The sequence below is a fragment of the Dendrobium catenatum genome, unplaced genomic scaffold (assembly GCF_001605985.2).
Source record: "Dendrobium catenatum unplaced genomic scaffold, ASM160598v2 fragScaff_scaffold_1089, whole genome shotgun sequence".
NCBI lineage: Eukaryota > Viridiplantae > Streptophyta > Magnoliopsida > Asparagales > Orchidaceae > Dendrobium > Dendrobium catenatum.
The window spans coordinates 1,630,135-1,658,127 of NW_021319551.1; the positions used below are offsets into that span (position 1 = coordinate 1,630,135).

Consider the following 27,993-nt stretch of genomic DNA (forward strand, 5'->3'; position numbering starts at 1 on the left):
ATGTTGCAGCATTGGGCTGGCAAGCACAGTAGCTTTGAGAGCACTACGGTACCAAGAAATATCTCCACAGTATTGAAGGTTTTGTTTTACAGTAACTCTAGGGACAACATGCAGTGCAACATCACTAGATCTTAGGCGCTGTAATGCCATGTAATAATAATAAGTTTTTTAATATTTTCATTTAAATATCTTTGACACACCACCACCCCTCCTCTTATTTCACATTGCTTTAAGTATAAGTTCTTACTTTTTAAGTTTATTATATCACTACAGGAAAAACGTCATTTTCCGGCGGCCATTTTCGTCGGAAAATGACCAAAAATCCGTCAGAAATTTGCATTTCCGGCGGAAATATGTCCGCCGGTTTCACGCGCGTCGTAAAAGGACTTCCGGCGCAAAATAATGCGCCGGAATTATTTCCGGCGCATTTCCGACGGAATTTTCGCTGGAAAAATATTTCCGTCGAAATTTTTATTTGTCGGAAATTTTATGCAAAAAAAAAAAAACACTTACGTACACACAGCAGCTGCTCCTCAATTCCCGCTCCAGCAGCCCCCGCCAGCAATTGCGACCCGACCCTAGACGACCTGACCGACTGAAAGCAGGCCGAACCCGCCGCGACCCGCCTCCCTCCTCCCTCCCCGCGCGGATCGCCCAGTGCTCACAGCGGGATTCGAACCCGCCCCCTCCTCCTCAGGCTTTAAAGGATTCTACCAACTACTCATAAACTAAAATCTGTTAAGTAAGTTACTTATTTTTTATTTAAACTATTGCCACTTAATTATTAAAATTTGTTAATTTAATTTAACAATAAAAATAAAAATTAATTAATTTAAAATAGAAAATATTTAATTTTAAAATAATTAACTTAACTAATTAACTTAAAATTGTTACCGGCATAAATAAAAAATATTAACTTAATTAATTCAATAATTCAATAATTAACTTAAAATTAAAAATTTAAAAATAAAAAATTAAAAATTAAAAAGTAAAAATTAAAATTAAAAATCCAATAAGTAACTTAATTGATACCGGCAGAAACAAAAAAATTAAAAATTAAAAATTAATTAACTTAATTAATTCAATAATTTAAGTTATATTTTAAAATAAAAAATATTTAATTTTTAATTTCCGTCGGAAATTGCATCGAAAAAAATCCGTCGGAAAAACAATCAAAAATTATGTCGGAAATTCGTTGAAAAAAATCCGCCGGAATTTGCGACGAATTTATTTCCGCCGGAAATTCTGTCGGAAATGAGCTGTTTTCCTGTAGTGGTATGACAAATGAGGAATTTGTAATTCCAAATGAATTGGTTAAACATGTCTTCTTTCATTGTAAATCAAAACTACAATTCGTCTTATAAGGATGGCCCATCATAAATAATGTTTAATTTGTGGTGGTTGCTTTGAATAAATAGAAATTTACAGTTGCATGTATACAACATGATAATTTGACTACTAAGTGTCATTGGCATTTACATGTAAGCCTAAGCCAGTAATTGGGTGGTGTTTGGAAAATATTTATCATTAATGTACAAATCTTATTCTACAAGCTGACCATAGGCAATGTAACTCATAGTTGATTAGCTTTTTCGTTATTCCAACCATAAGGAAGCAGATATATATAAAACCCAAAGAGATAATTGGAAGAGTCGAAGCAAAGTTTAACGTAAATGTTTTATACGTGAAAGCATGCGATGCACATCGAAAGGCTATTAAGATAGCTTTTAGGAGTTGGGACGAGTCCTATATTTCTTTGGATTTGTTCATAGAAGTCATTGCTGTAGCTATGCGAGGTACAATTTAAATGACTTGGTCTATCATATTGCAATACATATATGTATATGCATGATGTTATCTTAGTTACCATTGACTCTATATGTTATTTTTTTGTAGCTTTTTCTATCTTTTTATGATTGACTAAATCTATTACTTTTATTAATTTAATTTACTCAATTTACATTGAAATGTTATGCAAAACCATGCTTAGTTTTAAAAAATAATAAATACTAATTCATTCATAAACGAAGGTGTAGTATAATTAATAAACAACTAACAAAAAAAGCACAGCGCTAGAATAACCAACATTACAAAATATTCACCCACCAAACCTACAATGTTAAAAGAATAATAAAAGGTGATTACACTACTACTGGTCCTTCAATAGTTGAAGTATACATGTCTGGAGTTGAGTTTGAGTGGGACAATAACCAAAGTAGAAAGGAAACTTGAACTGCAAATTTTGCAAATCCGCTAGGTTTAAAAACTTCATTCGCTTACCTCCAGTCAAAACCCTCCAGTAAAAAACTTTCTCAGTCATTATTTATATAGGTCTAAAACAAAAACTTCCTCAGCTGGATCCCAAGGATGGTATTGAATAAAATCTTTAAGATCATAATCTGGTTATCCAATAACATTCAAACTAGCTAGGGGTGTCAAAACGGGTCGACGAGTTGATTTTGAGCCTAACTCGACTTGACCTCAGTCTAAACGGGTCAACCCAAACCCGACACGATTTTACAAATGGGTCGAGATTTCTAACTCGGACCCAACCTGCACGGGTTGCCGGGTTGACCCGACCCGTGGCCCGTTTGCAAAATGCCAATTCAAAGATGTTGAGCAGGTGCGAGACCAGTAGACCAACAGGGGGCCGGGGCAAAGGCGATTGGGAGAGAGTGTCGTTGCGAAATGCGGGCGACGGGACAAGGGTCGTGATCTTGCGAGCCTGAGTCACGACACCAACGGCGTGCGCAATCTTGCGGCGTCCGAGCGAGGCCAGCGTGAGGTAGGGCCGAAAATTGGAAACGTGGCTAGGCGATGCTAGCGGCATCCGGGTATATATTGATTCATAGATTTTCTTATAAGATTTGCAGCATATTATTTCTTTTTTCATGCATTGATTTCAATTGTATGATTTTGTTTACTTGTTGAGTTATGTACTCATTATATGATTTTTATATAATTTCACGTAAAGGTAATGTGCCTATAGAGTGAGACTAATTAGTGGGTGATAGTTTAGATTTTATTTCTAGCTCTTTGATTTTATCAATTATTTTGTAACATGTTATTGATTATTGTATATATTGTTTTAAAACTTATCATATATGTAAATACTCAATGAACATTAATGTAATTATGTTTTCCACTTGATTACCTCTATGAGCTTTGGTTGATATTTTAAAAAAGATAAAAATATGTATAATTTTTCCAATTTAGATTCCAGGGTGACACAAACTCATAAGGCTTAATATACTCAAGTACATTAAGATTCATAGGAGGAGAATGAGTACAATGACACTCAACAAACAGTGCCATTCAGTTGAAAATCAACTAACACAGAGTGTCATTTAGTTCACAAGCAAGCTCCAAGATCATATGATGGCATATGAAATTTCCTATAAAAAAAGACACTCTCATATTAGCACATTCTTCTTTCAATGGTTGAACAAGCAAGCTTGAATGAAGCATAAACATTGCAAACACACAAGTATTATATTCATGAATGAATTGTGAAAACTAAGTAGTCATAAATCCATAACTCATACTATGCATAAAATAATAAAGTATCAGACAAATATTACAAACCACATAAATTGAGAAAAGTTATGAAGCTCAAATGTAATCCTAAATTTTTATATAAATAAGAAGCATTCAAATTCATAAGAGAGGAAATGAGACTCATTTGAGAAATATCCTTTATGTATGCTATTTATCAAGTCAAAACTTTTCATGAAATAAATCAATATTGACTAAATCCATTCAAAGTGAGCTGAATCACTAAGCATTTCATTGTGGATATTATTTTTTTAAGCTAAACAATCATTATAATATAAATGATAATAATTAATTTGAATGCATTTGTATTAATATTAATAGAGCAAAATTCAAGTTGTTAATAGTGCATTGCTAACCGCCCTCATTGCTCAGCAAAAGCAGGAACTTGATCGGCTTTGGTTTGTGGTGGTGGTTTTCCATAAGTTCTTCTTTCGCCAAATTCTAATGATACAACTGAAAAGGTGCCAATTCCCATCTTTTTACCAGTTTCACCTTTCCCACCCTTCAAGAATTCCAAGCCCAGTTCGTTCTGCGACGAACGCCTGCGCTATTCCAGCCGCAGACGCTTTCCCATCTTCTCTCCACCGAACTGATTCCGACCTCGCAGCTTACCGATTGTCTCTTCTTGCCGTTCTCGCCCGCCGCGGTTTGCTCTCTGCCGCTCGTAATGTCACCAAACGCATCATCAATGCCTCTCCCTCGCCGGAAGCCGTCGCTGCCTTGAACTATGCTGTCTCCCTCGGTGTTCCCATCGACTTTGGTCAGCTCCTCCGCTCTCTCATAGTCGCCGGCCAGCTTCTCAAGGCCGATGACCTCTTCACCAATAGCATCAAAGACAAAGTTCCCATTGATCCCACTGTACTGAATTCTATGATTGAGTGCTACTGCAAGCTTGGGAAGCTGGTCGTGGCCGAAACTTATTTGGACGAACTCGTCAAAATCGGATCTTTGCCGACCGCGAGGGCTTGCGTTGCTGTGCTCCGTGCGCGCTGTGGAGAGGAGAAGTATGTGGAGGCTTTCAATCTCTTTTGCGCGATAGCTGCTCATGAGGGACTTCTTCCACCTTTATCAATCTACAATCTCATGATCTCTGGTTTGTGTTCCATTGGATGCGTGGATCATGCGCGCTTCATGTTTGATTTTATGTTTAACCTAGGTTTACAACTCACTCCGCGGTCATATAAGTGCTTAGTGTATGGACTTTCCAAGGCAAATCGAGTTTTAGAAGCTGAGGATGTATGCAACAAAATGGAATCTCGAGGGTTTTGGCTGGACCGCACGTTGTTTACTTCACTCATAAACGGGTACCAGAAGGAAGGTAGGATGGAATTGGCTTTGAAGGTTTTCAATAGAATGAAAGAGATAAGCTACTGCCAGCCTGATACCTATGCGTATAATACCATTATCCATGGGTTTTTGAAGCTTGGTTATGTTGATTCAGCATGGAAACTCTTCAACCAGATGGTGGAGAGAGGCTTGGAACGGAATGTTGTCACCTATTGCTTGATGATAAACTGGTACAGCAAGAACAGACGTGTAGACCGAGCAATGGAGCTTTTGATGGAGATGCCTGAGTCTGGCATACCCCCCAATTTACAGTGTTACACAGCTCTGATAACTTCACTTTGCATGGAAAGGAGATTGGTTGAGGTAGACCAGTTGTTTGATAAGATGTTGAACAGTGGTATTGTTCCAGATCATGTGATGTTTGCCCTGCTTATCAATAATCTACCACGAGGTCATAGGGCCATGGTGGTTCAGAAAACTTTGCATGCTATTGCTAATATTGACTGCAAGATTGACTTGTTGAGGGTCTCTAATCTTTCTTCCTGCAATGAAGGCTTGCAAAGACAAATTGAAGTGTTGCTTGATGAGATAATGAAAAGTGATGCATTTCCTATTGATCTGATTTTTAATGTTTTGGTTAGTGTATTTTGTACAGAGGGAAAGATTGATGTAGCTTGTACTTTTATGGAAAAAATGGTAAGTTGGGGTTATGAGCCCTCAATCTCTACTTACAATTTCTTAATAAGGTGCATATACAAAGAGGGTCGTTTGGATGATGTTGGCTCACTTGTCAGCCTCATTATGCACCATAGCGATTTGCCTTCTAGTCTGGCTACTTACTCCGTTAAAATTAACGCACTTTGCAAGATTGGGCATGTAGACTTGGCTCTTGAACAACTTGATGAAATGATACACAAGGGCTTTGATCCTACCGTTTCTATTTATGATTCAATAATTGGGTCCTTGTGCAGAGAAGGAAGAATAAGGAAGGCTGACATGACTTTCAATGGCATGCTTAAAGCCGGGGTTAATCCTGATGAGGTAGTGTATGCCACACTTATTAACGGTTATTGTGTAATGGGAAGAGCAGTTCGGGCTTGTCGTCTTTTCGATCAGATGACACAGCGAGGGTTGTTGCCTAGTTCACGTGCTTATAGTGCACTTATAAATGGGCTGATTAAGAAAAACATGTTTAGGAATGCTTGCCATTTTCTTGATAGGATGTTAGAGGATGGTTTTGTTCCGGACACCGTTCTGTACACCATGCTTGTTAATCAGTTCTTGAGGAAAGGGGAAGTTGGATTAGCCTTGGAAATATTCGACCTCATGATAAGGAATCAGATTGAGCCTGATCTTGTTGCATATGGATCTCTGATAACTGGACTTTGTGGTCACAAAAGGGGTGTCAGAAGTCTCTCACTAATCAAAAAATTCAAGAAAACAAGATACATTGTTTTTAGATTGGAATCTAGAGGAAAAGTTACATCCCGAATTCTTCACAGTAAAAGGCTATCTTCCATGTCAATAATGGAAAAGGTCAATTTTGCATTAGGAAAAGTGCAGGATCTTATAAATAGTGGGTTGTTACCGGACCTGCACATCTATAATGGTATAATTCATGGACTTTGTAGAGTTAATAGGATAGAAGATGCTTATAAGCATATTGCTTACATGCATGATAATGGCATTGCTCCGAATCAGGTGACTTACACCATTCTTATGAAGGCTTTTATTAGATCTGGTGATATTAATTGCGCGATCTGCTTATTTAATCAGATGAATTCCAATGGATGTATTCCTGATAAAATTTCATACAATACATTGATAGTGGGCTTTTGTATGGCTGGTAGGGTGATTGAGGGATTATCACTTGCTCATGGGATGCAGAAGAGAGGTCTCCTTCCAAACAAGATTTTATATGACCAATTGCTTCAATGCCTTGTTTCTTGTTGTCCTAGCAATCTAGCTATCCTGCTTTTAGAAGAGATGATCTCAAATAATCATGCGCCACATTCGAGTAATTATAATAGAATACTTTGGGAACTTTCTATGAGGTCCAATTTATTGGAAATTCGCAGAGTTTATAATCTGATTCTTAAAATGGGAAAAAAACCAGATGAGAACACAAAGAGGCATCTTTTGAAAACATGCTACAGTCAAGGAGAATTTGACATGGCTTTGAACATAGAGGAGAACATGCTCATTGGTAATGGCTAACTGTTGATTTTCTGGTACATGATACAAGGTTTCTCAGGTATGCATGAAAGCCATTTCTCCAACATTTTGTGTTCCTTCATTGAGAGGTACTTATTTAATCACTTCCTCATTTTTACTAATTTACTAACCTTCTGTTAACATGGGATTGATTACTTACCATTTTTGTGACATGCACAATTAAGGTGCCATTTCTTTCCAAGGATGCTTGTGTTTTGAAGGACGGTTAGGAAGGAATGTTTATTAGGATTTTATAAGAAAGATAAAAGACAATGCATATCACTGCCTGGGTGTTATAATTTCCCGTTTAATTCAAGAATATTACACCTAATTAGAGCTTTTAAATCTAAGCATTTAAATAGCCTGCCTGAAACACATTTGAATCAATACTTCATATAACTTATTCAAATTTACTTAGAATAAATAAAGAGTAGAACTAGTATCATTCTTCATTCTATAAGGTTAGTTGGTACATTTCAACAATATGGGATCACATTGCGCGTAACCCCCCCCCCCCCCCCCCCCCCCCCCCCCCCCCACCCAGTTGTTACATCTACATTGCAAATGACTATTGGCTATCTTCAATATCAGCCATTCAAATATTTTGATGGAGGGTGAGTAGATTCTGTCCTCTTAAAAGAATTGTAGTCTCTCTCTCATACACACATGAGAATAGAGCTTTCTTCTTAAAGTTGATCCATACAAATTCTAGATCGTTTGAACAAAAAATTGATATTGAGTTTAGATCACATTTCAAACCATCTCAAAACCATTTATAGTTACACTTTATTTGGTTGTTGTTTGAATTAAAATATCTTTTAACTGGGTTGCAATAAGGATCAAATAATTCAGATCACACTTTTGCAAATGGTTCTTTTCAAATTTGTATAATGTCTTAATGGCTTCAAAATGCCTAAGAATTAATAATTTCTACTCATTCTTTGAGGGCATGGAATTTCTAATTTATTAGTAAAGGATATCATTTAATGTTATAGTGTTTTCTCCTTCTCTAGTGGATGAATTATCATGCACTTGATTGGATTATTGAAGCTTGGGATTCCATTTTAAAAATATGTCAATTATTTTACTGGAGATTGGATAGTCAAGGATAATTGTTTTACAGATGGCCCAAGGGGTGAACCGGGTATTATTAACAATGTATTTGACTTGAAAAATATCTTTTAAGTAGGTTGCAATAGTTACATGATTATTTAACAAGAAAAAAAAAAGAAAATAAGCAAAAAAGAATAAATAAGAATACTATGTTATAGGAAATACCTGAGTTCGCAAGCAACCCTAAGGGAATACTTGAGTTCGCAAGAAAAACTATCACTAATTGGAGAGAAAACAACGTAAATAGAGCAAAAATCTAGGCGTAATCAGCCCCAAAAACAATAAAATTGTAATAATAAAACAAACAAACCAATAATAAAGCAAGATACAAGTGATCCTCTATTCGAGAGGAGGATTGTTCTCTCTCAATCTCCAGACACAAGGTCTAGAGCCCTCAAACTCCAAGAGACTCCAAGAGAAACTCAAATCTAAGCATGTCTCTCCCTTCCCCCTACCTCTTCTATTTATAAGCTCTCCACCGCCCACACCTTTCCTAAAAAAATAATATTCAAATAAATTTAAATCCATGGGGCACCGCATATAGGCGACAAGCTTAATAGGTAGGAGGGAGGCGGTTTTGAACCGTCTCCTGTAGCAAATTGTCGGCCCAGGTGGGGCTGGCTAAGGCGGTTCTTTCTGAATCGCCTTAAGAGGCGGTTCCTTTGGAACCGCCATATCAATACCGCCCTCTCAAAGAATCACCTTGTCCTCAAGGTGAAAACAAGGGAACTTATGTGTTATCCTCTCATATGGCTCCCATGTGGTCTCGTAATCTGGGAGGTTCTTCCACTTGATCAACACCTCCTTAGTTCCATCTTTGTTTTGGTGAACCCCTTCCAGCTCTAAGGGTTCCAGAACTACCTCTAAATCTTCAGTGAGTGTTGCTGGTAGCTCGGGACTGGCTGTGTAGTCACCAATGGCCTTCCTCAATTGCGAGACATGAAAAATTGGATGTATAGTTGCTGCCGGTGGTAATTTCAGTCGATATGCTACTGCCCCAATCTTCTCCAGCACTTTATAAGGCCCAAAATACCTTGGAGCTAATTTTTCGTTCCTCCTGTTGGCGACTGTCTTTTATCTATACGGTCGGAGATTTAAGAACACCCTCTCTCCTACTTCAAATTAGATGTCCTTCCTATGCCCATCAGCTTGTTTCTTCATAGTTTGTTGAGCTCTCAGTAAATGCCTCTTCAACTCCTTTAGTATTCGGCCCCTCTCCTCCAATTACTCTTCTACTAATGAAACAAGGGTACTGTTGCTCCCAAAGTGCACCAAGTGTGCGGGGATCCCGTCAGTACAACACCTTGAATGGGGTCATCTGTGAAGCCGAATGAAAGGACGTGTTGTACCAGTATTCTGTCCACGATAGCCACTTGACCCATAGCTTGGGTGTCTCTGACACAAAGCATCTTAGGTATGTCTCCAGGCTCCTATTGACTACTTCCGTCTGGCTGTCTGTCTGTGGGTGGTAAGCTGTGTTCATTTTGAGAACTGTCCCTTGTAATATGAATAACTCCCTCTAGAAATGACTAAGGAATACCTTATCTCTATCTGACACGATTGTCTCTGGTACCCCATGCAATCTGACCACCTCTCTAATGAATGTTGAAGCCATTATCACTGCGGTGTAAGGATGTCGGAGAGGAATGAAATAAACATACTTGCTCAATCTATCTACCACCACCAAGATCACTGTGAAACCTTCTGAACGGGGCAGCCCATCGATGAAATCCATGGACATCTCCTCCCAAACTCATCCTGGTAACGCCAACGTCTGTAGTAGTCCCCCTGCTGACATAGCCAAATATTTGTTCCTCTGACAGATTTCACATCTCGCCACCATCTCTTCTACATCTCTATGCATTTCTTCCAATAAAGCTCGTCCGCAAGTCTCTTATAGGCTTATGCACTCCTGAATGGCCCCCAACTGCACTTTCATGAAATTTCTGAATTAAATTTGGGATGTGGATTGAGGTATGAGGTATCACAAATCTTCCCTTGTACAATAGTATGTCTCCCTCTAAAGAGTACACTGGATGGCTACCATCTTCTTTGAGCAAATCCAACCTGATCCTTCCTAATTCTTCATTTTTTGTACTTTCTTCCTTGATGGCCTCCCAGTCAAGCATCAAAGGAACAGATAATGCCATTGTCTGTAGCTCCCCCATACATCTGGACAAAGCATCTGCCGCCTTATTCTCCACCTCTGGTCTGTACTGAATCTCGAAATCATACTCTAGCAGCTTGGACAACCACCTTTGATGTTCTTTCATCACCATCCTCTATTCTAGCAGGTATTTCAGGCTTCGATGATCTGTCCTAACAATGAAATGCCTCCCAAGCAGGTAGGGTCATCATTTCTGGATGGCCAAAACGATGTACCTTAATTCTCTCTTGTAAACTGATTTCAGCCGAGCTCTAGTCGTCAATACCTGGCTGAAATAAGCAATGGGTTTACGACTCTACATTAGTATTGCACCTAGCCCATACCAAGAAGCATCTGTCTCCACAATGAAGCTCTGAGTGAAATCTAACAAGGCTAGGACCGGTACCATAGTCATCGCTTTTTTCAAGCTCTCAAATGCTGATGTGGCCACCTCCCCCCATAGGAATCCTTCCTTCTTCAACTGTTCAGTGAGTGGTCATGCTATGGAGTTGTACCCCTTAACGAACCTTATGTAGTAGCCTGTTAGTCCTAGGAATCCCCTTAACTTCAGATTTTTCGGCACTGACCACTTTAGCATTGCTTCAATTTTGAACTGATCTGCCGCCACTCCTTTTGATACCACATGGCCTAAGTACTCCACACTGACTTATGCAAAATAGCATTTCTTCAAATTAGCCCTCAGCTGGTGCTCCTGCAGTACTTCTAACACCCTTTTCAAATGCTCCCAGTGCTCTTCCTCTATCCTGCTGTAGACCAGGATGTCGTCGAAGAATACCAGTACAAATCTTCTGAGATAAGGTTTGATAACCTTATTCATAAGGGTTTGGAAAGTGGCGGGAGCATTGGTGAGGCCAAAGGATATCACCAGGAACTCATAATATCCTTCATGAGTTCTAAAAGCCGTCTTGGGTACATCCTCTTTCTTCATTCTGATCTGATGGTAACCTAATTTTAAGTCTATCTTGCTGAAGATCACAGTCCCACTCAATTCATCTAGCAGCTCGTCTATGACGGGTATAGGTAACTTGTCAGGTACAGTTTCCTTATTGAGTGCTTTATAGTTTACACAGAAACGCCAGCTGCCATCCTTCTTTTTCACCAATAGAACGGGGTTAGAAAAGGGACTGGTGTTGGGTCTGATGATCTCTGCCTCCAGCATCTCTCTAATCAACCTTTCTATTTCATCCTTCTGGAACTGAGGGTAGCGATAAGGCCGGACACTGATGGGCGCCACTCCCTCCTTCAATACGATGACATGCTCCTGCTCCCTCTGCGGTGGCAATCCCTGAGGTGGCTGAAATATCTCTTGGAACTGCTGAATCAATGGCTGAATGGAGAGGGGTATGTCTCCTCCCTCCTCCAATCTCGCTCCCTCCAAACTGTGCAACTCCACCAAATACCCTCCGCCTGCCAACTGGATATCCCTCACTATCGTTTTATGAGAAACCAGGGATTTGGAAAGCCCCTCATCTCCCTTAATTACTACCTTTCTTCCATCCACCATCAACTTCATCGTGATTGCTCCCCAATTTACTTTGGTGTCTCCCAAAGTTTGCAGTCATTTCATCCCTAGTATGACGTCCGTGCTCCCTAACTCTAGTGGAAGAAAGTCCTCCCTCACCTGTATCCCCTGGATCGTCAGTCGCTCTCCTCTGCAAATCTCCTGACCTTTCTCTATCTTCCCTGTACCATCATCACTCCGTAACAGTCAGTGTCCACCAATTTCACTCACAGTTGGTCTACGACCTGGGTGGAAATTAAATTGTGGGTTGCCCCACTATCAATCAACATCACAACCTCCCTGTCCTCTAAATCTCCTTTTACCTTCATGGTGTGATTCGTAGTGAATCTCACCACTGAGTTTAGGGAAACCTCAGCCAGATCCAAATGTAGCTTCTCCTCTTCCTCCTCTATCTCCTCCTCACCTTCTTCAGTTTCATTGTCATCGCAGACGGTGAGAACCTGAAGAGTTCTGTCCTTGCACCGATGTCCTGGTCTGTACTTTTCATCGCATCGAGCATGTACCTAGTGGTGAGTCATGCAATGATTTTAAGACTCTGAATTTTAGCCATTAAAAGAGAAGCATAAAAATAATTCTTGTTGTTTTAAACTCCATGAGCAAAGGAAGAAAGCCCATTACCTGCAGTTGTCGAAGCCAAAGTATTCAAAAGAGGAAGCAGGTAAAGTTTAAAAAGTGGTCGAACAGGTAGTGTTACCTTTGGTTCGAGCTCCGACTTCACACGAAGCGTGATGAACTCAAAACAGTGGTCGAACAGGAAGAAAGGTCGTTCCCGAGCACTCCTGCCCGATCGAAGAACTCAGTTGTGGTCGAACACGAAGCAGCTCTCAAAAGGGACGAAGCGGAAGAAGCGCACTCGAAAGATAAGGAATTTGTTCTTCGCTGTGAGCTTCGTCGAATCCTAATGAGGCGTCGCCTCACGCTGCCTCGAGGCGTTACGCCTCGACGCGTATGCCTCGTTGAAAAAAATGCACGCCTCGTCAAATACATTGAGGCTTAAGCCTCAAGGCGTCGGGTTAGCGCCTCGAATTGAGTCGCGCCTCTGTTCGGATTCCTCAACCGCTTTTTTAATCGTTGCTGCTGCTCGGATCTCCGCCTTCAACTCTTTCATGAAATTTTCCTCCAATACTGTATCTGAGAGTCGCTCCACCCTGCTAGCTAGGTGCTCAAACTGCTCCCAGTAATCTGCTATTGATCTCTCCTGTGTTAGAGCAAAGAACTGCTTGTAGAAGTCTCCTCCCCGATCTGTTTGAAAAAAATCTTTTATGCAGTCTTTAAATTCCCTCTAGTTCCTGATCGACCTCCTATGGTCTCTCCACTGAAACCACGACAGGACTTTCCCTTCTAAGCACAATCCGGCTGCAGTTAGCTTCTCCTCCTCCATCAGCCCATTGACGGCAAAGGATCGCTCCACCTTGTAAATCCACTCATACACATCTTCTCCTTCAAATATGGGCATCTTCACCTTCCTCACCTTTTGATCCCCTCATTGCCCCGGATTCTTCCATAGTTTCTTCTCTCTCAAGTGCTAGGTGCCCCCCAAGTTTCCCGGTCTTCTCTTGCCCTGCCATAGCCCAAACCCCCTTCGAAATCTCCCCTTCTTTCTTCAAAATCAGCGCCTCGGCAGCCATAGTACCCCTCCTGGCTTTCCTCGTATCCGCCTCCTCTTTCTTCCTTCTGGACAGACTCCAGATGAGGTCTTCTTCCTTCTCCTTCCATGATTTCCGCCTCATCTTCCTCCCTACGAATTTGAATTCGTACCTTTACCCTCCTTCCCTTTTTCCACTGAAGCCGCCATTCTGTTTTGAATTTCCAGCATTTTTTTCATCATCTCTCGAAGATCGGCGACTTGTCCTTCCATTGAAGAGATCCTTTCCTCCATCGTCGTTTTGATTTGATTTATCTCCCCTTCAAGTCTTTCCTCCAAGGCATCCACTTTTTGGCCGCCATCACAATCCGGAGTTTGTAGATTTATAAAAGCAGGATTTGGAAAAGAAAAACAGCAACTTCTTCCGATTTGGAGCGAAAAACTGCTGCTGGAATCCATTGAAATCAGCCCTCCACCGGTCCCAAGACTTACTATGATACTAATTTAATAGGAAATACTTGAGTTCGCAAGGAACCCTAAGGGAATACTTGAGTTCGCAAGCAAACCTATCACTAATTGGAGAGAAAACATCGAAGATATAGAGCAAAAAATCTGGGCATAATCAGCTCCAAAATAATAAAATTGCAATAACGAAACAAACAAACCAGCAATAAAGCAAGATACAAGTGATCCTCTATTCGAGAGGAGGATCGTTCTCTCCCAATCTCTAGACGCAAGTCTAGAGCCCTCAAACTCCAAGAGATTCCAAGAGAAACTCAAATCTAAGCATGCCTCTCCCTTCCCCCTACCTCTTCTATTTATAAGCTCTCTACCGCCCACCCCTTTCCTAAAAAAAAAATAATATTCAAATAAATTTAAATCGATGGGGCCCCACATATAGGCGGCAAGCTTAAATAGGTAGGAGGGAGGTGGTTTTGAACCGCCTCCTGTAGCAAATTGCCAGCCCAGGTGGGCCGGCTGAGGCGGTTCTTTCTGAACCGCCATATCACGATGCTTTTATGTTATTCGGCTTAATGAGTCTATTTCCATGCTGAGGTGCAATGCCATCTAGAATTACCGCAATCCCCATAAAAAATCCTTTTCTCTATGGAGGTGAAATCTCTACAATCTTTTCTATTAAGGGGAATTGTACTAGCCCAGGTGAGGCCGGCTGAGGCGGTTCTTTCTGAACCTCCTTAAGAGGCGGTTCCTTTGGAACCGCCATATCACGATGCTTTTATGTTATTCGGCTTAATGAGTCTATTTCCATGCTGAGGTGCAATGCCATCTAGAATTACCGCAATCCCCATAAAAAATCCTTTTCTCTATGGAGGTGAAATCTCTACAATCTTTTCTATTAAGGGGAATTGTACTATTTATCTTAGGTGTGGGTAAAGGTATTATCTCTTAGTCTTTCCACATGAATAACTTTGCCAAAATACATGACCAGTACAGAAGAAGTACAAATACAAAACAATCTTAGACATGAATCATTAGTTATGGAAGAATCAAGGATCTAGATCTAGACATCAAAGTTGAATGGCGATTGCTAGCCATTTTTTTTTTTTTATTGTTTCCTCTTTCAAAAAAAAAAAAAAAATGGCGATTGCTAGCCATCTTTCCTCTTTCAAAAAAGAATCTCCAATGGTTAAAAATATTTTGCAATAGGGAGTTAGAGTTGTTCTTGGTGGCTAAGGTTAGGTTTTCAATGTGCTTGATTAATTCGAGTTTACATTTAATATACATATACATAGGCATATATCATAATTTGGTATTAGCGAAGTAAATTAGTTAATAGTTTGAAATATACTATATTACCACGAATTTATCCTGTAGAATAAAGTCATTTTTTTATAAAAGTCTACAATTAGATGGATTGATTACATTTAATTAAAAATTTTCATTTATAGGTTTTTAGGTGCTCAAATACTTTGTGAAGGCCCATAAAGGATTTTACGGAGACCGGTTAACCTTTGTAAAGACCCACTAATAATAAAGGTATCTCAAACACTTTACGTAGTGGGACCATGAGTTTACAAGAACTTGTTAAGTTTGTAAAGACCTATAAGTACAATCAAATTTCATAGTTGACTTTTCTTATTTCTTTCTATAATTGTTTTTGCAAAATCTATTTAGTTAGTATTCCAAATGATACTTTAGCATATTTTGAAAGAAATAATATATCATAATATATGAAAAATGTCATTTTTTGTTTTAGTATAACTTAAATATATATTTTTTTGCTCTTTGTATTCTTCGATGCCTCGTCATGTGTTTCTTACATGTGAAGAGCAAAATGAAATATTTTAAAGCTAAGTGTTTCATTTAGGTCAAAATGGCTTTTTCTAAATATTTACACAACATTTAACAAACCATACAAATAATTTCTTTGCATGTTTATTATTATCAAAATTAATTATGCAAAGTGTAGGCTTATGGGTTCAGCAAAAGAAAACTTAATCCATCTTCTTGGAATTGGAAGATCTGGTTGTCTAGTTTCACCATCCATATACATAATTGTAATTATCTTCAATTTTGTGCAAGCCTTCTCTATGACACTCTCTGACATGAATATGTCAAGGTAGCTGGATGAAGTCCTTCACTTGGTTCAATATTGGGCTGTGGGCATGGGGCCGGTACTAGTATTTCTTTCATAGCCAGGAGCAGCAATAGTATTTTTCTTTATAGCCGTCTGCCACCTCATGAGCACATCCTGTTTACTCGACGTATTGCTAAGATGTTATAGCTATTTCCTTTCCTCTGCTGTTTTTCTTCTTGTCCACAGATAATTTAAAGGTTGTGTTTGTTATCCTTTTTGCAGCGTAAGCGTTTCTATGGTTTTTTGGCATTTTGCAGGTCATCATACACAAACTTCCAGCGTCACTATATCAAACATTTGCTCTCTATTCTTTTGAAGCCTTCATCGTGCCTATAACCAAGAAAATTGGAATAGGGCAAATGATTAATTGTTTGTGCCCCTCCCTCTCTGCATACGAAGACATACCGGCCAAATTTTTTCCATAAATAAACACCAATAAGAAAGGCCACAAAGAGAAGAAAAAAAAAATTCAATTGTCTTGGTGTTTTGTTGAGAGATGTTCTATATTTAGCTATGAGGCCAACAAGGCTGGTCTGGTCTGTGTGATTCTTTGCTGAGTAAGGTTATATTTCTTGTGGTAAGCAACCTGCACTCTGCTGAAGTCATTTTGAATAAATGCATTTAGAATATCTTTGCTAATTGTATTTAATAAATTTTTGGCCCTAGACACAAGAACAAAGATGAATGATTGCCATGAAGCCAATCTGCCACAAATAGCTTGATAAGGTCATTGGTCATCATGTCCAATAGGCTAAAGGCTAACCATGTGAGAGCCATCCATAAGGTACACTATGCATTTCAACTACTTTTTTTGTCTTGTGAGTTTAATGGATTGATCATTTTAGAATACTAATAGAACAATAGATCAATCATGCTCGAATACTAATAGAACTTTTGGTAAATTTATGCATGCTTATGACCTAGTTTTCATTAGATGTCGTACACGTGCATTAAATAAGGTGTTGCTAATTTACCTAATCTACTAGCACACTCGAGCATTATTTATTCTAGTGATAACTGGTGCAAGCTATGCAATGAATTTATATTTTATTAAATGGCAAGTAAACTGTTAAATTCGGAGAATTGGGGAGGGAAAATGGCTTCACCTTTATGCACAAACTATCCCTATTTATACATCTATACAAGATATCTTAATAAGAAAATAAATAATTATAAAATATTGCATAATTGCACTAATATAATCCTTCCTAAATAAGCCACCAAATATGGAAGAAGGAGATTGGCGTGATCCAGGTGAACCACCCATGGATCCTCATATTGGCCATAGGATCAAGAGGGAAGGAGTGAATGGGATGGCTGGGACGATATTTGACACTCCTCAAGATGGGGAATACAAATCTGTCATTCTCAGCTTGATAATCAATCCCAAAAAGGAAAAGTTATCAAGTTCCTTGGTAAGAATATCTGGTAGCTTATCTTTTGACGAGACATTATAAATATAAATAAGTTTACTGTCCAATTTTTCTTTTATGAAATTTCTGTCAACTTCTATGTGCTTGGTCCTGTCATGCTGAAATGGATTATGAGCTCTATTGATTGTTGATTTATTGTCACAGTGTAGCTTCATGGGTCCTTCCCACTTAATCCTTAGGTTTTCTAAAATCATCTTAATCCACAGTAGCTCATATATACCTAAGGCTATAGCTTTGAACTCTGCCCTGCACTAGACCTTACCATCACATTCCGTTTCTTGCTTCTCCATGTAACTCGGTTTTCTCCAAGGATTATACAATATCCTGAGGTAGATCATTTATCTATTAATGATTATGCATAATTTGTATCAATATAAGCTTTTGGGGTTATTTCACTTCTCTTATGAAGAGAATCCCCTTTCTTGAATTTCCCTTGAGGTAGTGCATATTCTATCTACTGCTTGCATATGAGTTTGCTTTGGATTCTATATAAACTGGCTGACCATGCTTACAACAAAGATTATATCTGGTCTGGTGTGGGAAAGGTAAATCAATTTCCCTACAAGTCCATGGAAAGCTCCCTTATCTATGTTTGGATCATCTTTTGCTTCCCCCAATTTGAGATTTGGTTCTATTGATGTTGGTGTCGGTTTACAAGCTAGTTAACATATTTCTTTAAGAATATTAGTAATGTATTTCTATTATGAAATAAAGATTCTTCTGCTAGAGCGGGCAACTTCAATTTTTAGGATATATTTCAATTTATCAAGTTCTTTGATCTCAAATTCCTTGGCAAGACATTTCCTTAGCATCACTTTTTCTTTTTTATCATTCTCAGTCAAGATGATATCATCCACATAAAACTATCAAAATTGTGACTCTTCCTGAGTCTAAGTGCTTGAAGAATAACATGTAGTCCCCCTGGCTCTACCGATATCCATTGAATGGTATAACATTTGAGAATCTTCCAAACTAAGCTCTAGGTAATCGCTTTAGCCAATATAGAGCTTTTTTTTTACCTACACACTTTAACACCCCTATAATTTTTTTTGAATATTTATGGAATCTCCATAAATATTTTCCTCCAATTTTATGTGTAGGAATGCATTTATGTTATCCAATTATTCTAGATGCCAGTTATAATTAGCTATTTGGGAGAGCATGATTCTAAAAGTGTTCATCTTGGTCATATGTATAAAAGTTTCCTGGTAATCAATGTTGTATGTCTGACTGTACCCTTTCTCTACTAGTCTCGCCTTATCTCTTTTCAGCATACCATCGACTTTGTATTTCATAGAGAATGCTCATTTATATCTGATTGATCTTTTTCCTTCTGATAGGTCAATGATCTCCCATGTATTGTTCTTCTCTAGGGTTGCATTTTATTTTTCATATCACTTTTCCAATTCTCATCATATAAAGCCTCAGAAATATTATTAAGAATATAAATATCATTAAGTGTAACCAGAAAATTTTTGTTTGAATGTGAGAAATTATAGAAGGATACAAAGTTGGTTATGGGATACACGAGAGATTTTTTAGGTGATCTTGTATTTACCTCAATTTCAGGAGACGGTTGAGATTCTTGGATCTATTCTGGAGCATAGTTTGGATTTGTATGTCTGGAATGTACCTTTACAAACCTTATGTTATCCCTAATAGCTTTGTCCTCAATTTCCTTGGCTTTAGTACGTTTCAGATTTAGGTGGATCGGTTTGAGGTGGAGTAGGAAGGTCAAGGGGGTAAACTTATTTTTATCATCTTCCTTAGTTTTAGTCACCCCCTAAAGATGAGGCTTGGTAACATAGGATTTTTGTTTGTCAAAAGTAACGTCAACGGATACAAGAGTTTTTTTTGGTAGAGGGGTGATAATACTTATAATATTTCTCGGTGGATGAATATCCAACAAAAATATATTTGTGTGCTCTTAGATCTAATTTTCCTCTATTTTGGTTATTAATGTGAACATAGACAGTGCACCCAAAGATTCTGGGTGTGAGGTTGTTATGAGTTCAAACTTTAGGATAAAAGAGGACAAAATATCAATTAGTGTTTTTAGTCCTAATGTTTTTTAAAGTAGTTGGTTTATGAGATATATGGTAGTCAAAAAGGCTTTCCTCTAGTAGGATTTTGGTACATTGTGGTGGAATAGAAGTGCATGGGTTATGGTAAGAAGGTAGCCATTTTTTCTATCTATAATTCCATTTTGTTGTGGGGTGTGAATGCAGGAAGACTTATGAATGATACATTCTTTTTGAAAGTAAGAGGATAGGGTTTGGTTAAAGTAATCTTTGGCCTTGTTGGAACGAAACATCCTTATTTTTACCTTAAATTGGTTCTAGATCATAGTGTGAAAAATGGAGAGAATAGTGCTAACACCAAATTTATTTTTGAGGAGAGATCCAAGAGACTCTAGTGCAGTCGTTAATGAAGGATGCAAACTATAGGGACCTTGAAATATTGGGAATATTTGAGGGGGTCCCCATATGAATAAGGTAGAAAATAGTATGACATTTCTCATTTTTTATTTGAGAAAAAGACTCATTTTTTCTTGGCTAACATGTTTTACAATGAAATGATTTGTTTTTCAACTCATAAAAAAATTTTGGATTTATATTTTTAAGACATCAAAAGATAGATGTTCAAATCTAAAATGATGAAGCCAAATAGTTAATTTTTTATTAGAGAGGGATAACATAGAATAGCTATTTTCGATAATAGTGGATATGTTTAGCTCTTCTCGGTAGTACAGTCTAACTTTTTTCTTAACAAGTTTAATCTTCTTCCTTGATCTTTGGTTCTGAAATAAACGATATATAGGTTTAAATAAGACTTGATAATTATGGTCACTAGTAAGTTTTTGAATGGAGATTAAGCTTGTGAATAATTGAGGTACGTGAAACACATTTTTGAGAGTGAGGGAGGGAAAGAAGGGTATGTCTCTTGGCCTACTACTATGGCAAGAAAACCATCAATAGTGATGATTTTCTTATCGCTTCGGCAAGGAGTGTAATTGATGAAGTGGGTAATGGAGTGTGTCATATGATCTGTGGCACTTGTGTCAATGATCCATAAACCTTTCAGATGCTTTCTAGAGACACTTAATCTGATGGATATATGAAAATTACCTAAAAGTGCAAGAGACGAAAATGCAGATGGTTTTTCAAGGGATACCAATAGTTATTTTAGGTTATTAATATCTTCTTTGTTGAGCTCTCTGAAGTTGGACTGTTTCTGGGTTGGGCTGACTTATTGTAGTGTTAGTTATCTACTTCTTTGATTTCACTCCTTGGGGGCTTTTCATGTAACTTTCAGTAGGTCTCCTTTGTGTGTATTGATTTTTTGCACAAAAGGGAGTTTTTTTGTCTTTGTGTTTTGAGGAATCCTTACCTCTTTCCTTCCATGGTGCCTCTTTAGTTGGCATCGTTATTAAACCTTCAACAGCCTTTGGTTCTAGCATCACCCCTTAGTGGTTTTCCTCAACACGAATCAAAGAAATAGTCTTATTTAGTGAAGGTGTCTCCTCTTTTCCAATGATCTAAACTCTAATTTGGTCAAACTCCGCATTTAATCCTACAAGAAAGTCATACTCTATCTTTCTTAATAAAGTTTTTCAGGATAACAACATCTTCTGGATACTTGATTTCCATGCATATGTAGTGATCAAGTTCTTATCATAAGCCTTGAAGGTGAATGACATATTCAGTTATGATCTTGTTTCCTTGATTTTTGCTTCGCACCTTGACCTTTATTTAAAAAATTTGAGCAGCATCTTGAGCTTTTGATAAGGTTTGCTTGGCGGCATCCTATATGTCCTTTGCAATGGACAAGAACATGAGAGTATTACTAATTTATGGAGTCATGGAATTCCACAATCATAACATAACCATGGAGTCCGTTTCATCCCATGCTCAAAAGTTAGGATCCCCTTCTTTTGGTCTTACCCAAAGGAGGCGATTCATCCTTCCTTTCCCTTTCAAGTAGGTTTTTACAAATTGAGATCATTTTAAATAATTCTTCCTATTTAAGCGATAGGAAATATTTGGGAGGTTTTCTTTTCCTTGGTGCACCATAGAGTCCTACATTTGGTCAAAAGCTTTGGAAGGAATTAGCTTCAGACATTACAACGACAAAAAGTAGCGATGAAGGCTATATTAAGTAGGGAAACAATGAAGGTTGCGTCGGTTATAGATGGGATAACAACAACAAGGGAAGGCTGTCAATGAAGGCATGATAATAGAAAGAAAAAAATTTCTATTTGCGGCAAGTTTCAGGGACAACAGTAGAAAAATACGTCTCAAACGGCTCAGTCGTTGGCATGCAAATCTCCTCCTTCCCAAGCCGTTCGATTCCGCCTAGACGTAAAAAAAGCACTCAGCAACCAAGTATCCTTTTTTTCGGTTTGGTCCTAGTTCATGCCTGAATAGACTCCTATTTGATCAGAATAGTATAGGAGCACACAAGGCTTTTGATCCCTCTGATCGAACCGCAGAAAGGAGTGTAGGTCTCACACTCTTGCTCGTCCTGGCCCTAGATCCTCACGAGAACGCTGCTCTATCTCCCTTTCAGTCTTGGACACACGAAAGCAGAAAGGAACTCCCAGGTTTGTTTGTTTCTGCCTTTTGACCCATGCAGGGAGTCTCTCTCTCAGTCTTGGATGCACGAAGGAAGCAAAAGGACTGAATATGGATAGCAACAAGGCAGCCTGGAACAGTAACCCTCAGAATTTCGGTAATAAAGGCCGGCGGTGGGACAACAGGGAAAGCGAATTATGTATCCTTAGGCTCTAGTACCATGTTAAATTTAAAGATTTGAAGAGGGAAAAAGGCTTTACCTTTATTGCACCATTTATAAATCTATACAAGATGTCTTAATAAGGAAACAAATAATTACAAAATAATGCATAATTGTACTAATATAATCCTTCATAAATCAGCCTCCCGAATATGAAAGGAGATTGACATGATCCAGGTGAGCATCCCAAAGATCCCCATGCTTGCCATAGGATGAAGAGGCAATTGACAGCTAGGATGGCTAGGACGGTATTTGACATAAACTCATCTTTCCCGAGTCAATTGAGTAGATGCACCTAGTTTTTCTTCTGGTTGAATTGAGTTAACACAAGAAGAAAGATCAAAGATCAATAATGAATGACATGATGCCTGCCCACCACTAGTAGTTTTGTTAAGGAGATCTGTTATGATGATTAATTGACCAAGGATTATCAACCATTGATTGACATCTGTAAGGCACTACCATGGATGCTAACTATTTCAGTTTTCTGGTCAGCTTAATGAATTGATTCTGTTCTAAAGAAGTATCTGCTTTCTTTTTAATATGTTGTGATCGTCTCCTTTCCATTAATAGTGAGCTCATATTCTTGTGTGCTACTTGGTTTATACTTATGAAGTTGCAGGAAATGAGGTGGTACTACTGTTGTTATTTGGCACAAGCAATTCGCTGCACCGATCAGTATTGTGCATATTGAAAACTGGTATGTGAAATTCAATGCTCCTCAGATTCATTGTGCCAATTATGGCGAAACTAATTCTCTTTAATGTTGTTCTTTAAGGTTATTCAGTGGAGTGGACACGTTTTCCACTGATTATGCATTGAGGCGTAGCTTTAAAAGCTTATTTTTGGGCGTTATGCTTTTGCTTTTATAGTTGCTTCTAGGACTTTGATAGGAAACACTTGTAGATCTCAAGTATTTCCTATCAATCTTCGGAAAACAGCTAGTTTTCTCCACAATTGTCCGCACAAAACCACAAAAACAGTAGATAATTTGTATTATTTGATGAAAGGAAAATAGAAAATAGCTAGATACAATTGATCCTCAATTCGAGAGGAGGATCGATCTCTCCCAAATCTCTAGACGCCGCTAGAGCCCAAAGAAAAACCTAATTCTAAGAGATCTCAAATTTCAGCCAAATTCAAGATGCCCTAACCCTAGGAAAATAAAGTATTTAATGCATACAAATCAAAAGAAAATCCCTAAACAGTCTCAACATTCAATTTCCCTCCTAATCTTCCTCAAAATTCCTTCCTAAAATGCTCTCGTGGGATCGCGGCTCGCGCGACATCCGCCAGAGGCGGAATAGCGTCGTGGTTTCACCCGTAAACCGATCCAGTGGACCGGTCTAACAATACTCCCCTCCCAAAGATCCACCTTTTCCTCAAGGTGGAAATATGCTCATGTTGCCGTGGAGGTGACCATCCTTGAGGTGGTTCAAAATCTTTACCAAATTGCTGAGTCAAGGGCTACACTGAAAGAGAAACATCCCCTCCCTCCTTCATCCTGATCCCATCCAGCTTGTGTAGTCCCACTAGATATTCTTCCCCCACCTCTTGTATATCCCTAACCATGGTCTTAAGTGATGTCATGGCTTTAGATAGTCCCGCATTTCCCCTTATAACCACCTTTCTCCCATCCACCATTAATTCCATCATGAGTGCTCCCCAATTGTTCTCGGTTTCCCCCAAGGTTTGCAACCACTTCATCTCCTAGATGACATCAGTACTTCCTAACTCTAGTGGGAGAAAGTCATCCCTTACTTGAATCCCCTAGATGGTCAACACCACTTCTCTACAGATCCTCTGACCTTTCTCCACCTCCTCTGTACCCATCATCACCCCATAACAACCGGTGTCCACCAATTTCACTCCCAATTGGTCGACGTCCTGAGTGGAAATGAAATTATGGGTAGCCACACTATAAATTAGCACCACCACCATCCTTCCCTCTATCTCGCCCTTCACCTTCATGGTTTGATTCATAGTGAATCCTATCATTGAGTTTAGGGAAACCTCAGCCAGATCTAAATGCAACTTCTCTTCTATCTTTTTCACCGACTCCCCCTCACCTCCCTCATCAGTTTCCTCGTCATCACAGACGGTGAGAACCTGAAGAGTTTGGTACTTGCACTGATGTCCTGGCGTATACTTATCCTCGCACCTGAAACAAAATCCCTTTGCCATCTTCTCCTGCATCTCCTTCTCTGTTAGCCTTTTAAAATTTTCCCCACTCCCTCCTACTGGCTTCTCCCTGGTAGTCTCATTAATGCTGCCTGATGCAGGCCCCTTGGGTGCTAGAAGAGTGGTCGTTGTCCTATAAGAGCCTCCTGAGCCGTTGTTCCTGGCCCCCTTCTCCAGATTCTTCTGATTTTCCACTAGTTGTGCTAACTTTATTGCCTCCCCCAAGTCACTAGGCATCAGAACTTTCACTGCCGCTCGGATCTCTGCCTTCAACCCCTTCATGAAGTTCCCCTCCAATACCGTATCTGATAATCGCTGCACCCTATTGGCTAGGTGCTCAAAGTGCTATTGGTGGTCTGCTACTGATCCCTCCTGTGCCAGAGCAAAGAACTGATCATAGAAATCTCCTCCCTGATCGGTTTGGAAACGTTCTATTATGCAGTCCTTGAATTCCCTCCAGTCCCTGATAGGTCTCCTCTGGTTTCTCCACTGATACCATAACAGTGCCTTCCCCTCCAAACATAGGCCTGCTGCTGTCAACTTCTCCTCCTCTGTTAGCCCATTAACGGCAAAGTACCTCTCCACCTTATAGATCCACCCATATGCATCCTCCCCTTCGAAGATAGGCATCTTCAACTTCCTCACCTTCTGATCTCCACCATTCCCCCTTATTCCTCCATAGCTTCCCCTCTCCCAAGTGCTCGGCCCACCCCACATCTCCCGGTTTTCCCTTGCCCTGTCATAGCTCAAACTCCCTTCAAATTCTCCTCTTCTTCCTTCAAAATCAGCACCTCAACAACCATAATGTCCCTCTCGGCATTCCCAATCAGCACCCTTTTGCTCCGTCCCTCCATACCCATGCTTTTCCTCATACCTACCTCCTCTATCCTCCCTCTAAAAAGGCTCCAAATCGGGTTTCCTTCTTTCTCCCTCCACGATTTCCACCTCATCTTCCTCCCTATGAATTTCAGAATTCGTGTTTTTTCTTTTCTCCTCTTTTGCCACGGAAGCTGCCGTTTGGTTGTGAATTTCCAACATTTTCTTCACCATGTCCCGGAGATCAGCTACTTGTCCTTCTATGGAGGAAATCCTTTCCTCCACCGTTGTCTTGATTTGGTTCATCTCCCCTTCAAGCCTTTCTTCTAGCCCATCAATTTTCATGGCCTCTATCTCGATCCGAACTTTTGTAAATCCAAAAATTCGGGATTTGAATTAAAAAAACAACACTTCGTCCCTTCTCGACCAAAAATTGGGCGCCGAACTTCGCCAAAATCAACCAACGAAAGGTCTCAAGACTTGCTCTGATACCAATTTGATAGGAAACACTTGTAGATCTCAAGTATTTCCTATCAATCTTCGAAAAACAGCGAGCTTTCTCCACAATAGTCCGCACAAAACCACAAAAACAGTAGATAATTTGTATTATTTGATAAAAGGAAAACAGAAAATAGCAAGATACAATTGATCCTCAATTCGAGAGGAGGATCGATCTCTCCCAAATCTCTAGACGCCGTTAGAGCCCAAAGAAAAACCTAATTCTAAGAGATCTCAAATTTCAGCCAAATTCAAGATGCCCTAACCCTAGGAAAATAAAGTATTTAATGCATACAAATCAAAACGAAATCCCTAAACAGTCTCAACATTCAATTTCACTCCTAATCTTCCTCAAAATTCCTTCTTAAAATGCTCCCATGGGATCGCGGCTTGCGCGGCATCCGCCAGAGGAGGAATAGTGTCGCTGTTTCACATGTAACCGGTCCCGCTTAGACCGGCTGGACCGGTCCAGTTTACCTGTCTAACAGACTTTTATTTGAAGTGTTAGCATGTCTGCTAATAATTAAAAACAATAATGCCATTTTGTCTATGAATCTAGAGACAAATAGAAGATATATTTAGGTATATCAAACAATAATGCCATTCTTTAGTAAATTGGCTAATGTGAAAGATTGTATTCATGGTTTATTCAACTTTTTATAATGCCGATTTATTTAAGTATTCTTGTATATTTGTTCCATCATGAATCGTATCTTCCCTTCTAGAAGAGCTGATAAATCCTGGGAATCAGGGATATGCGTGGGAATAATTTTCATCATGTAATGATTGCTTTGCAGAATAGTTAATCATGAATGCCATGTGGAATGTTATGTGTGTGTTTTCGTCTTTCTTATTACCTTGTCTCTTTTGTATGTGCGTTGAATGTGCCCTGAGATTCTGAATAAACTTTTTACGAATATTTTATCACATGAAATGTTGAAGAAGTTGATCAGGTATGTTTATCCATATTTTTGTGTTTCTGGTATGTGCATGTGATAATCTTCTTTTTATATAGTTCTAGGACAAAAAATCTCTATAATGGAAAGGAGACGATCACAATGCAAATAAATCAATAATTACAATTCTTCGAAATACAAAAATCTCTATAACAAGCCGATGTTCAATTTGCTTCCATTACCTCATCCTTTCAAATCAGCGCCTTTATGAATTTCTGTAAGACCCAATCAGGCGTGTTACATTACTTAAAGATATTGTAAAACTTATTTTAAAGTTAATTATAAATTACTGTTAAATAAATATTAATATTTAATTACTGTTAATTATTCTGTAGTCAAATATCTTAATCTAATATATAAATTAAATAATAATCCTGTTTCCAGTCAGGCATCCAAAAAGGCATGGGTTGGCTTTCACGTTAATGGAAACTGATTGGAAATAGGAATTTCTGAAGGGATGCTGCTTTTGGATTATTAGAGAGAGAGTAGTTATAGATTGAGGGCTCACATTCCTATCCTTATCTGAGTTTGGATTGCATACAAGCCGTTGTTGTCATGGCATATAAAATTCGCAGACTTCCCTGTTCACAATTCAGCTTTAGGTGATTCCGGGAGTGTAAAGAAATCCGTGGAATGGTCAAGGAATTCGCAGTTTTCCTGTAGCAATAGGCGGAGAGAATTCCTGTAGCAAGGATCGCAAGTCTCCTGTTGCAAGCAGCGGCTTTGGTTCCGTAGACTTCTAGATTTATGAACATTGCATTGTAAAGGAAATTCTATTGTAACATTGAAGGAAGGAAAACAAATGCATGTAAGTGAAATGATCAGATTTTTAATGAACTTATTAGAGATCAGTAACCAAGATTTTTATGTGATTAATTTAGAATTTTATGATGAAATTGTAGATTGAAGTAATTTGAAGGAACAATGGTTTTGGTGTGGTATTTTGGAAAGTAAGAGTTGAAGTACAATAAGTGGTAGAAGAGAATGATTCTTTGGACTATGCAAAGTAGAAGTTACGAGGTTACTTGCAATCGAAGAAGAGTATGAGGTGGAGTTAAAAAGACGAATCAGCAATGAGGTAAGAAATGCAAAATTAATGTTTAAAAAAAACTTGTGTTATGAATCATTTAAATTGCTTTTGAAAGTTTTTTCTCCAATATTTTGAATATGACCTACTGCTTATACCTTTGCTATTACATAAGTTCAAGATAATGTTTTGTAAGGTTATTTAAAAGCTTTTCAATTTAAGAAGGTTTTGGAAAGATATAAATAT

The 27,993-nt window shown here is 38.7% G+C and overlaps 1 protein-coding gene across 1 annotated transcript; it reads left to right on the forward strand.

Annotated features, from left to right (window-relative positions):
- On the forward strand, positions 1 to 27,993 carry LOC110098650 (pentatricopeptide repeat-containing protein At5g62370). The gene is made up of 6 exons (XM_028698474.1): positions 1 to 78; positions 3,877 to 7,096; positions 16,300 to 16,619; positions 16,709 to 16,826; positions 22,886 to 22,969; positions 27,109 to 27,993. The coding sequence occupies exons 1-2, from the start codon at positions 1 to 3 to the stop codon at positions 7,057 to 7,059; spliced, it is 3,261 nt and encodes a 1,086-aa protein (XP_028554307.1). The 3' UTR covers positions 7,060 to 7,096; positions 16,300 to 16,619; positions 16,709 to 16,826; positions 22,886 to 22,969; positions 27,109 to 27,993.